The 12,276-nt window shown below is 42.9% G+C and overlaps 1 protein-coding gene across 2 annotated transcripts; it reads left to right on the top strand.

Moving 5' to 3' along the window:
- The first annotated feature begins 7,124 nt into the window (after positions 1-7,124).
- On the top strand, positions 7,125-11,720 carry gfi1aa (growth factor independent 1A transcription repressor a). 2 transcript variants are annotated; one of them, XM_085253485.1, is made up of 7 exons: positions 7,125-7,972; positions 9,090-9,293; positions 9,425-9,625; positions 10,151-10,548; positions 10,693-10,830; positions 11,030-11,195; positions 11,284-11,720. In XM_085253485.1, exons 2-7 carry the CDS (start codon positions 9,182-9,184, stop codon positions 11,460-11,462), a joined length of 1,194 nt encoding a protein of 397 aa, XP_085109611.1. In that variant the 5' UTR covers positions 7,125-7,972; positions 9,090-9,181; the 3' UTR covers positions 11,463-11,720. The 2 variants fall into 2 exon arrangements, with proteins under 2 accessions (XP_085109611.1, XP_085109609.1); XM_085253483.1 differs by lacking the exon at positions 7,125-7,972 and having other exon boundaries at positions 8,223-9,293.
- The last annotated feature ends 556 nt before the right edge of the window (positions 11,721-12,276 follow it).

The following is a 12,276-nucleotide window of genomic DNA, read 5'->3' on the forward strand; positions in this document are numbered from 1 at the left end:
GCTCAAAGAGCTCAGAAAAATGGAAATTTGAACATTTTTATCTATCACAACGAGGGCAACGTTCCGTCCAGCGGAAAACTCTAAATGGAATTTGTGACCAAAATGGTTTTTCTCTTTTTTATTTGCGTATTTCCATCTTTGTTTCCGGTGAATAAAAAGCTCTTCCTTTCTTTATGAGAAGGAATGTGGCTAATGAAGTCAACTTAACATTATGTTGTAAAACAAATGTCAAATAAAAGTGATCAAGAGCTTAAAGAATGCTACAATGCTGAGAAAATCCCACTTGCTGTGAGGCAAGTTAGGTAATACCCTCAATATTTATAATAGTGTCATTATTGACGTGTAAATGCAAAACAGCAGCTATTATTTCATATTCACTCCAAGATCTCTATTTATAATTCAGTCACATTGTAAAAGTGAGGTGGAGTATCAGTGACGCCATATGATGAGTGAGCAGACAGTCATCAGCTGTTACTGAGGGGGACGTGAGCAGCCAGAGCAGCAAAAGATTCCATCCCACCATGTGAAACCACCTATTTCCAAAGAGCAAAGCAGTGCCCCGCCTATGGTGTTACTCTGCTGTGATTAATCTGATGTCATCCGCAGAGTTCATGGACGTGGAACGCATTCGGACACGGCAAGTAACGCAGATAAGAGTCAGAATATCAGGAGCAACGCAGAGAAAATCAGCACCTGACACCAGTTGCAAAACTCAGTGCGCATCAAAGCAAAGCGAAGCAGCCTCCCTTCTTTGCGTGTGTGGAAAGAAATTGATTTTAGGCTGGAGCAGGAAAGTTATCAACGTCAGCTGAGACCGTTTGATTAATCAGAGCATTTTTCCTACACGCTTTAAAATATTAACTTTATGGTTCCTTCTTCTTGTGGCCACAGTATGAGTATGTTTTAAATACTTAAATTATTTTACTTATTTATTTATTTGGTTTGTTGTGAGTTCATTTCCCATGAAGGTATGTTCAAAACGGTCTTTTTTGTTTGTTTTTTACATCAATTATTATTATTATTATTATTATTCATCCATTCTCTTCCTGTTATCCTTATCAGGGTCAGCAATTAACCTAACCCCACTAACTGCATGTCTTTGGACATGAGAAACCACACAGAAATCCCAGATGGTGCAGTCGAAATCATGACCTTCTTGCTGTGAGGCAACAATGCAAACTATGACTCCACTGTGCTTTTTATTATTATTATTATTATTTGACATTAAGGACCTCTTCAGAGGGTGTGCTGGGTGCAGAAGGCAGCATTGATGGGGAGACAGAGAAGGGTTTGCCTTTGCATCCAGGACCTTTGCTCTGAGATAGCAGAGCAAAGGATGTGCTTTTACGTCATTCGTGTACCTGATGGCTGCAGGTGCAGTAAAACTAGAAAAGCTTCTTCTTCGTCTTCTTGCTCCTCCCCCTGTCAAGGGTCGCCACAGCAGATCGTCTGTCTCCATCTCACCCTATCTCTAGCATTTTCCTCTGTCACACCAACCCTCTCCATGTCTCCTTTATTACATCCATGTATTTTTTCTATGGTCTCCACCTGCCTGGCAGCTCCATATTCAACAGCTTTTGTCCAGTGCATCCAGTATCCCTCCTCTGCGCATTTTTTTTTTTTTGCCTGATAAACTGTCAAACCCCAATGATTTTGAGTTTACTACAAAGCGCACACACATGCACATTTGAGAAGTTGCATTAAGTGAATTTTTGCTTTAAAATGGCTTAAACATGCCTTTTATATGAGCTCCAGGGTCATTAATTGGCTTCCAGGTATTATAGGAGCCCAACAAAATTTCTGCCATCCCATCCTCCAACAAGGGCAGGAAGACAATCCTGCTCTTGCACATCTATGAATTTCAGTTCATCGTTGATGCAATAGGAGTTGATCTCTTGTGTTTGGTTTATTGTTTCAGTATCTTGGCAGAGCACCTTGTAAATTTGTGCAGAAGAGTACTCTGTAAACAAAGCTTTTTTTTTCAATCTCAAAGATACATCAGGGCTGGTGTGAGCAGCAAAGCAATCAGAGATAACTTTCACAGACTGCACAGTTTGTCAAAACGGGCGTATGCTCTAAGGCTTTCACACCTCTACAACTCACTGAGTCATGATGAACAATTAGATATTCACAAACACTCATGAAGACAAACAATCACATAGAAAAATGCCTTCATAGGGTCGCATGCTTCACCTTCCTGTGGCAGTGACTGATCAGACTTTTTCAGAGCACTTGTTTCTTGGTGTCGCGCTGCTCAGCTGACCTCTCTCTACAGTCGTCATGTTTATCCATCAAAATGTAGCAATTCTCAGTGTGCACAGATGCCCGTGGACTTGCAAAACGTTGCAGTTGTGATTCGATTTTTTAAGAGTTAAGTAAAGTGCAATGAGCTCGTAAGTGAATTTTGTCACCTGTGCCACAAGACGTGTTAAAAGGCACCCACAAAGGCACCCACAAACTGACTGTTTGCTTGATCTTCCTTTATATTCAGCTTAGACATGCAAGAAACACATTTGGGCAGGGAAAAAAAGAACAAGCAAAGAAGTGTAGAGAAAATAATCCATTTTACATGCCAGCGCTGATTCAATGTGGGTAAAATCTTTATTTTATGTGGGTAGTTGTTAGTTATACGCGGCTTTTCTTTTATCAGCGCAGTATTAGACTGCAGTGTCTTCTGTGGTACCAAACACATAGTCAACAGACTGCTTTTGTGTCAAGGGGGGAGAAAAAAACCTGTTAACTCTTTAGCTCTATGAACAGCTACTTTGAAAAGGGGAAGCAGTGATCTTCTGCTTTTCTGCTCGAGTGAAATAGATAATATCCCTCACTGTCACTCTTGGTGCAGATGTCTCAGTGTTAGATAAGAAAAGTCACAGTCACTCTTGTGGACAGCTTGCTCATGGCCGTTCAAGCTCTGTTTCTGCAGAACTGATTTCGCAATTAAGAGAAGCACTTGTCCAGTCATGCCTCAGCAGTAGTAGTGGTCAGCAGTTACTAAAGGTTCACACATGGGCTGAGGGTGTGGTGGGCGGAACAAAGGGTTACGTTTGCAGTGCGTTTATCCTCTCTCAGAAGATGCTCCATGAACTAGTTTTCCAAGTGTGGAATGTTTAGGATTTCACTTTTATTTTTTGAGGGCTTCTGCACTGAAGTAATATCAACAGGAAACCATTCATTACATGTAAATCATGCTTTCATCCCCAAAAGCCAGGACATAGATTTAAAAGAAGACTTTTGTGGTTGCAGTGGACTAGAAATGACTTGCAGAAAGTCACACATCAACAAATGTGTTCGCAGGCACACCACAGATAAGAAGACTGCACTTTGTTGAAACACAGCACACTCTTTCCTGCTCGTTTTCTCACTGCTGATTGCATGTATTTTCATTTGCATACAGACACAGTTTAATGTCTCCCTTCCCGTCTAAAGCCCATGAAGAAGAACGGGTGGAGTGAAATCTGCAGCGTTCACACACATCATTAACCCTGTGACGTTCTTGCCCGTGCATTTTGAGATTTTTCTGGGTGAGCCTGAGAGATTCTACAGTGCAAGGAAAGCTCTTTGCCCAGGATGGCATGCTGAAGCAAACAGGCAAATAATGCAAGGACGCACAAATGCTAAGCAAAGCCAAATCAGTTCTGCTGAAACTAAACTGAGCCTGCTAGCTTTAACACAAGGAAGAGCAGAGATGGTGCAGAGATGAAGTTTTTGTGTGAAAAACGCCACCTTTGGTCTCGTCTACCCAGCTGTGACTAGTGTTTTACAACCTGTGAAAAAAGAAGGAAAAAAACAGTCATACTGGTGTTTTCTCTGTGAAAATGCATCAGTGTGATAAACCATAAGTTCAAACAACTTAATACTTGCAGCATGCAAAGAAAACGCCTCCTAACATCACTTTTTGCAGTCTTTACCCTTGACTTAAAACACATGAGCTTCCTGTATAAATTCTGTATAAAATTACTTCTTTGGTTTGAATCCTGCCGTTTGGAAGCTGTGACCTGAAGTGAAGGGTCATTAAGACTCAACTGTGCCTGTTGAACTCTGACCTTTCGAATGGTTGCCTCACCTCCACAGACATGCAAACAGATACAATGACCAGGAAACACCCAGCAGCTTTCTTCACGTCCAGACACCAATGTCCTCACTGAGTTTCTCGGTATCTCGGGGTTGGGGTGAGGTGTGTGGAGGGGGAGAGAAATTTACAACCAGAAACAGTTAAAACAAGGGGAGCTGCTGAATCCAAAGTGATGAATGAGGGAGGTGATTTGTGGGGTGTTTACTGCACAACTCAGAGGATTTGCTGAGCAGTTTCTTTTCACTGTTTTTGCAGGCTTCCGAGGCTTTTGTGTCCTTGGGATTTGGCACCACTGCAGATCCCCGGGTGCCCTCTGTGATCCTCTAGTGTCATATCAGGATATTAACCCAATAAGTAAAACTTTGACAGAGACGAATCAGTTAGAGCAGCTCAAACGCCGCTCACAGCTGCAGACTTGATTGAGAGTGTGCAAGTAAAGGCAACACATTTGTTGATCGCCTGTGAAAAAGAAGAACTGTCTCATGTTCAGCTGCATCCAGTAAATCATACATTGTTTTAGTACTCTGTCCCTATCTGGTAGCTGCAGGTGGACCCAGCTGAGAGCTTGATGAGATTTGGCTGGTAATTCCCAGTGGGGTGGGTGGTGGGGGGGGGCATACAGTTGAACCCAAAACAAGGACTAAAATCTTATTGTCTAACTGAAGGAAAAAGAATGAAGGAGTTTAAAAGAAAGCCGGTGGGGGTTGGGGTGGGGTGGGGAGGTTAAATGGTGGTTAGAGCTATGGAGCCAAAGGAACCTGTGAGGGGATGAGATAGCGTGATGTGGTTTTCATTGAGATGCCACAAGAGTCCGGAGGTACAGAGGTGAACGCTCCTTGCTGAAAACATGGGACTGAAGAAGGACATAAACCAAGGAAAGTCAGTTTAACCACAACAGGTTATTATGCCATGAATCCACTGCAGACTGGGGCAGTTAGTAAAATCAGCCTCATGTGGTTATGTTCTGCAAAAGGAGAGAGCACTGCTTGAAATGATTCTGTTTTCTGGTCCGACAACAAAACCAAAGAAAAGAGGACTGAATGACTTTTCTAAGAACAAACTTTTTTTTCCTCATTCAGTTTCATTTTGACTTAATGTGAGACTGCAGTTTTTTGATGAATCTCCAGGAAACAAACACGCAATCAATGGGAAAGTAAACAGTCTGATATGCCCACAGTCCATTAAAAATAAGGGGGGGGGGGGGGGGGGGGGGGGCGGCGGTCTGGTACTGTGCATTAGTTTGTAGCATAGACTGTATACCAAAGATGGACTTAGCCATCCCCTGGTTACCAAAATCCCATTAGCTGTCACCATCCTAATGTTCCAAGCCAATCTAATTGTGAAAATGTGACAGTCATATGGTAATGCATACCCTGTTTAATCCTCCTTTTGACACCAATAAAGTCAAAAATTATGAAACCCAACGTCATATTGCAAACTTTAAATTAGCGACTGAAACTATCAGCTCATCATGAAAGTGTTCACTGAGGCCACAGAGCGAGGGCACCAAAGAGCCACTTTCCAGAAGACTCATAATGAACTACATGTTTTGTTTTTGCAAACTCACACTTGTCATTATAGGGGGGGGGGAAGCAGGTGTAAGGCACTCCTGAATTTGTTTCGTTTCACTAGCTACAAAGATTTTGTTCTATATATATAATCTGTGGACTCATACTCCCAAGCCTGGATTCTAGCATTCTGGGGATCACCACTTTGATTTTCTGGAGCTAGAAGTCTCCATATTTGGACAAGAGAGTGGAATGTTAGCTAATGCTAGCTAGCTCAGCTATAACCAGGCCTCCTGCAGATATCTGCTAATTAGTGATAAGTAACGTACAAATAACATACTAGAAATTCACTCAGAAACACTTGACAACAGACTTGTTGGATAGGCTGCAAGCACATTAAGCAGAGATCAAACGGTATTATTTGGCACATACTTGGAGTGCAAATGCTCCAAAAGGCATCGGCACCACAAATATTGTCAAGGTCCACTTCAGACAATCAAAAGCAGACAGCTGAAGGCTCCTTTAGATTTTTTCTGAATATGATAGATCAACATTTTCTTATTTTGTCCCTTGGCCGGGGAAAGACTTTTAGAAAATGCAAAAGATAAATATTTTTGTCTATCAGGGAAAGTTCAGAGCTTCTATCACAAATTCTGTACCTGAAGACTGCAGCTTCCAAGCCTAAGCTGGCCTGATGTTGCTCATTTGCTTATTATTTCTCTGTTCGTTTCATCTTTACAGTGTAGTTTATATTTTTTGTAACCTTGTAATAGATTCCCTTCTTGGCCAGGTCTCCCTTGAAAAATCTTAAGGGCCTTTAAAAAAGAGGATATCTTCACAGCAAACTTATAGACTTGATTCATTTTTGGAGCCTTAAGCGGCATTCAGGAACTGCCGTTTTTAGTACTTCTTGGTGGTTTCAGTTGTCAGCCCTTCATGCTGATGGCTGGGTACAGATGAAAAATGTGAGCTTCAGCTACCAAGTAAGGCCAACGTTTAAACAGTTAAGCTAGTTAGACCAAAAGACTTGATGGCTTTCTTTAAAATCTTTGAAGAGCCCATGGTTGTTATCGATAGTTACCAGGTTTGACTGGAGTTATACAGGCCTGACTTCACCTGACGTGCAAGAGGCAAAATCAAGACATGTGACAAGTCACAGTGCATGCTGCACCTCTTCTTGTCAACATTCACATGCATGTGGTGCAAAAGCTGTAGCCTCAAGTATATTTAAAACCATGAGGAGTCCCCCCACAGCCTCTGTCTTTCCTCGCTATAGAGCCAAAAAGGGGGTTCGAGGTTCAGCTTGAGAAAATAACCTCATGGCTCGGCAGCACAAGTCTTTATTTAACCCCGTGGGACTGTGACTCGCAGGTAGACAAGGCTGATGAGTGGCGAATGAAGCAAAGCAAAAAAAAAAAAAAAGAGACCCTCCTCCTCCACCCCCTCTGATCGCTGCGATTGAGCTTCTATTTCAATCACATACTTGCTGTAAGAGTTAAAAGAGCAAGAATCAAGGCCTGTCTGTGTTGGGGGGAGGGAGGGGGAGACACACGAGAGGAGCCTGTGGCAGCCCTGATAGCGTCTTCTCACTCTGCATGGTTTCCTGTTCTGAGTCAGTGTGTAACCCTGAGTTTGACTGTTGTCACTTGTCTGTCCATCTGCGTGTGTGTGTCTCTCTCTCTCACTTCTCACAGCTTTAAGAATAATCAGAGCGGCTGATATTCAAACAGGGCGATTTAAATGTGCGATTGAGCTGGGGTTTTTTTTATTTTTATCTTTGCTAGGTGTAATTAAGCAACCATGAAGCAGAAACAAATGGTGAGTTTGAGGCTAGGACTTGTTGATTTTATAGCTGAAGTATTTTTCTTTTGTTTTTCTTTGTCTTTTGTTTCATTCTTTTTTTCAGTGAGTGCAATAATGAAAGTAAACGTTGGTAACTTATCAGGAAAAAATAACGGCAATCACAGATATGAAACCGATGTAAATTTGTTTTTAATATCACAGAGAAATGGACAGAAATCTGGCTCGGAGTGCGGGCTGTGAGTGACAGTCGTGAGAAGGAAATCTAAAAAGGCAGCGGGATTTATTTTTTGTGCGACGCAAATGCAGAACGATTTTGGCACTGGGGGACTCTTTTATCAAAAGATGAATCAGTGTTTTTGTTTGACCGTCATGCTTGACTGACATTAAAATTCATTTTTGAGGGAGGGGACGAGATCAGGAGGGACAAGGAGCTCGCGCACGCCTGTGTGTGTGTGTGTGTGCACGCGTGAATGCGTTGAGACAGTATGAGAAGCGGCTCTCTGACAGTCAGACCCAGTGCGGACAGAGATCTGGAGAGTGTGTGCTCTCGAAGCCGGGATATTAGTGCCTGCGGTGTCAGTGCCGTGTGAGTATGGGACATGTGCGCTCGGCTTCGTGCCTCGGCTATCTGAGTTTTGCTTGCAGGTCTCTAACTTGCTGCAGCTGCATCAAACAAAGTCTGTTCCCACAAACGGATAAAATCGATACCGCTTTGCTTTAGTATGACCTTGAACCCAAATCTTCGCAATGATTTGCATTTTGAGCCTGACAGATTTCTGCTTAAAGGGGGAAAAATTCGCTTTTGTGATTTTATTATCATCATCAGTATTTACACATTTTTATCCTCTCCAGCTGGCACTGGCATGTGACTCTTCTTGTACTTTTGTTCAGTGGACTGCTTAATTGGGTCTGTCTATTAGCCTGGAGGAGGTTTTAATAATGTAAAACAATAAGGCTGAAGTCAGTGCGGGTAAGCTGAAGCAGAGCGACTGTAAAGGGATACTTCGGCTCCCCACCAACAGGCTGTTGCGCATAGCGGCCGTGCGCCGTCTCATTAACGAGATCACTTTACAACCAGTCAAACAAATAGGTCATTATCCATCACTGCCTGCTCTGCCTGTATTCACCAGCCTCAAACCCGCAACTCTCATGTCTCACTTTATCCAAATTATATATAATCAACTGATTTATTTACTTATGATAATTTCAGTTAGTTTATGCTTTGAATATACAAACATCAACTTCTCAGGACACAAATCAAATTTCGGCTCCAAATGTATTTTAATGCCTTTAGAATATTGTAAATGGGAAAAACAAAACAAAAAAGATGTCATTATACGTAAAATTTTCAAAATTACTTTAAACATGTTTACTTCATAAAAATATCAGTGAATATTATTACACCATATGCTTTTAATTTAGGCCGTATGTAGTTTAAGTCGACGTTACTCCACGAGCTACGTAAACATACATAGACTTCCTCTTCTGTGATTCAGCTGACGTCCGTTACAGTAAACTGAATTGAAGCGCAGTATGTGGTCTTCAGACGTATATCTACTCTTTGAGGGGAAGGTGGCTCCACTTTTGGTCACCTGCCCGGCGTCACCTGGTAAACGATACGGCTTCTCTGCGCATGCGTAATAGACTGCCAAAAATCCTAACACCGTATCGCCTGACAACCAATAGTGTTCCAATCTGTCCAGAGATAAAGTCAGAGCAACGCTGAGGGGACAGACGTGAAGGATTTCGGACCCGAGCAGCGCCGAGCTTTAAGACTGAAGAAAACTTCAACAACATGCCGAGATCTTTCCTGGTGAAAAGCAAAAGGGCCCACAGCTACCACCAGCACCGCTACTTCGACGATGACTACAGTAGACTGGACACTATTATGGCTGATGTGTGCGCAGGTGGGTGCATTTGTGCGTAATTACGCACGAAACTTGGGGAAGAAAAAGGAGTCGTCTTAGTGGGAATTCTGAAAATTCAAGTGCACAAATTCATAACTCCTTTCATTGATTATCCTCTTGTGCCAATATAGAAACAAAATCTCAAGCCGAGTTCGATTCCAATCTGGAGCAGGAAGACGTGAGGACCGGCGCTGACAGACTGTCCCCTGGGTCGCGGCTGAGGTCCCCGAGGTCTCTGTCCTCCAGCTCCCCGCTGAGCTGCGGAGGCAGCGCCTGTGACCGGTCCTCCGACTGTGATTTCTGGCGTCCCCCGTCCCCCTCGTCCTCACCAGGTCTGTTCTTATCAAGACAAAAATATCATCAGTTTGTGTCTAAAATGTAAAGAATTTTTCTCTTTTTCTTTTTAATCCTTCGTTTCATTTGGTGTTGGGTTCATGAGATGTCAAAACCTTTACGCATTTTCAACCCGACTTGTCCAACTATATTTGTGTATGATTAATTATTATTATTGTTGTTATTATTATTATTGTTGTTGTTTATTAAAGCAGAAATTATTTGGGCTATAAATTAAACATAAAAACTTTAAGGTTTTTGATGAAGTGATGAAGATACGAATAATTATATTTCATATCTTCTATTTCATATATAAAATATTTGGTGAAAGAATCAAAAGGACACTTGTGATTAGTGACCGGACACACGACCCAATAACGACTTAAAACTTTTGTTTGCTTTGACTTTTACGCACGGTATGGAGTCATGTCCAATAAAGTGCAGTGCATTTTCCAGGTGTCCATTTTTTTTTTTAATGCAGGACATTATTTGAAGTTTTTAAAGATATCCAAATTAACTTTCAGATTCTGAGAAATGCTCCACTCCTGCAGCGGAGGACGGTCACTCGAACATGCCAATCTTCCCGTACTCCTGGTCGGCATACTCAGGAACCGAGCTGAGACATCTGGTTCAGGGGTCTTATCACCACCACCTCCAGAGCCACAGGGAGTCCCAGTCACCTATAAGCATCTACAGGGGAGAGGACAGCGGCAGTGAGTCCCTTTATGTACAGCGGGGCCTCGCGGCCGGATGTTACCAGGGTTATTCTTCAACGGCCCAAATCTGCAGGATGCGGGACAGAGACGAGCTGTATCTGGATGCGAAGCAACAGGCCCGCGTGGCGGAAATCAAGTCTGAGAACGATTTCATCCGCGCAAACCTCGAGTCGAGTGGATCATACAAGTGCATTAAATGTTGCAAGGTAGGCGTTTCCCTAATTTCACTTAAAGTCATCATTTTCAGTTTTTTATTTTGTTCAGTTTTCCTTTTCGCTTCTTTAACATTTTCTCTATTGTTTTCCCTTCATTTTGGGTTTGATTTGGAATCATCCATGTGTTTTCCAAAGGTGTTCTCCACGCCTCACGGGCTGGAAGTTCACGTGCGGCGGTCGCACAGCGGCACGCGGCCGTTTGAGTGTGGGATATGCGGAAAAACCTTCGGACACGCAGTGAGCTTGGATCAGCACAGAGCGGTTCACTCGCAGGTATGGGCCTCCAAGCCGGAAATAAACCAGTGCACACGTCCCCTAAACCCGCTTTAGATCCACATCCTCGACATAAAGGCCACAGATGACATTTTCTTTTCCCACTACCAACCTCTCTGACTTGGCTTAAACTGCATTTCTACATTTAAATCTGATACTTCCAGGTTTCTCGACACTGACAGAATGCTGTATTTTACAGGAGAGGAGCTTCAGCTGTAAGATCTGCGGCAAAAGCTTCAAGCGCTCTTCAACCCTCTCTACGCACCTGCTCATCCATTCCGACACGCGGCCTTATCCGTGCCAGTACTGCGGGAAAAGGTTCCACCAAAAGTCAGACATGAAAAAACACACTTTCATTCACACAGGTGAGACGCTTTAGCAAGTCAAAGTAATCAAGACGTGCAAAAAAGAAAAATAAGACCTAACAGTTTCCCATTTTGTCCCTGCTTGCAGGTGAGAAGCCGCACAAGTGCCAGGTGTGCGGGAAGGCCTTCAGTCAGAGCTCCAACCTCATCACGCACAGCAGGAAACACACGGGCTTCAAGCCCTTCGGCTGTGACCTCTGCGGGAAAGGTTTCCAGAGGAAAGTGGATCTGAGGAGGCACAAAGAGACGCAGCACGGACTGAAATAAGCAGGAGTTAATCGAAACTTGTGGCGCTTTAAGTTTGCTGTAATTGGTTTATTTCCCCCCTACTTAGCCTAAGATACGCTGATTGTTTATTTATCTGTTGTGTTTTTATTATTATGAAAAAAAAACTACTAAATAATTTCACAAGCTTTTATAAGCTTACCGTGCTGTTTTAGTCAGCCTTTTTAACGGATTAAATATTAACTTAAGGAGCGCAGTTGTCATTTTTCCCCCATATTTCTACATTTAATTACCGGTTAAACACATGTAGTTTTTATCCACAAACATCTACTCTACCGGCTAAACCCACCGTTCACCGGTCCACTCGTTTGACCCGTGAACAAACGAGAAGCTGTGCGCTCAGCCGTGCAGACCCATCAATCACGTCTCGGTGTTATATCTCAGATATTAAATAGCAGAAACGTTTCGCTGCATGCGCCACCTGGTCAAAACCAAATATTTTCAGACAAGCGCATTGCTGGCATACCCGTATAATAAATGATATTATGGCGCCATAAAACCTCCACGTAAAGGAAGTCGGGAGAAATAGCGCTGGTTTTATTGCAGGAGCTCCTCTAGCAGCAGCAATAAGCAGCGTGCCCACATGGCGTTTTCACTCAGGGGAAAGAAAAAAAAGAAGAAGCTGGGTGTGATTTATTTGGCCCCGCCTACGTTAAACATCCACAGCTTTAAAACTTCAAGGATCTGATTTGGGCATATCTCACCACAGATTGTGTGCGCAACACCAACAGTCTCCAACAACATGCAGGATAAAACACACAACTTCCTACTACTACTACTACTACTACTACTACTA

The sequence above is a fragment of the Mchenga conophoros genome, linkage group LG18 (genome assembly GCF_057382185.1).
Source record: "Mchenga conophoros isolate Kocher_MC1m ecotype Shallow Benthic linkage group LG18, M_conophoros_male_GT1.1, whole genome shotgun sequence".
Lineage (NCBI taxonomy): Eukaryota > Metazoa > Chordata > Actinopteri > Cichliformes > Cichlidae > Mchenga > Mchenga conophoros.

Bases quoted from the DNA above. Each gene is read 5' to 3' on its own strand.
- gfi1aa (XM_085253485.1), top strand. From the start codon at position 9,182: ATGCCGAGATCTTTCCTGGTGAAAAGCAAAAGGGCCCACAGCTACCAC. The intron at 9,626-10,150 runs GTCTGTTCTTAT...ATTAACTTTCAG, and splicing joins GTCCCCCTCGTCCTCACCAG to ATTCTGAGAAATGCTCCACT. The intron at 10,831-11,029 runs GTATGGGCCTCC...TGTATTTTACAG, and splicing joins ACAGAGCGGTTCACTCGCAG to GAGAGGAGCTTCAGCTGTAA.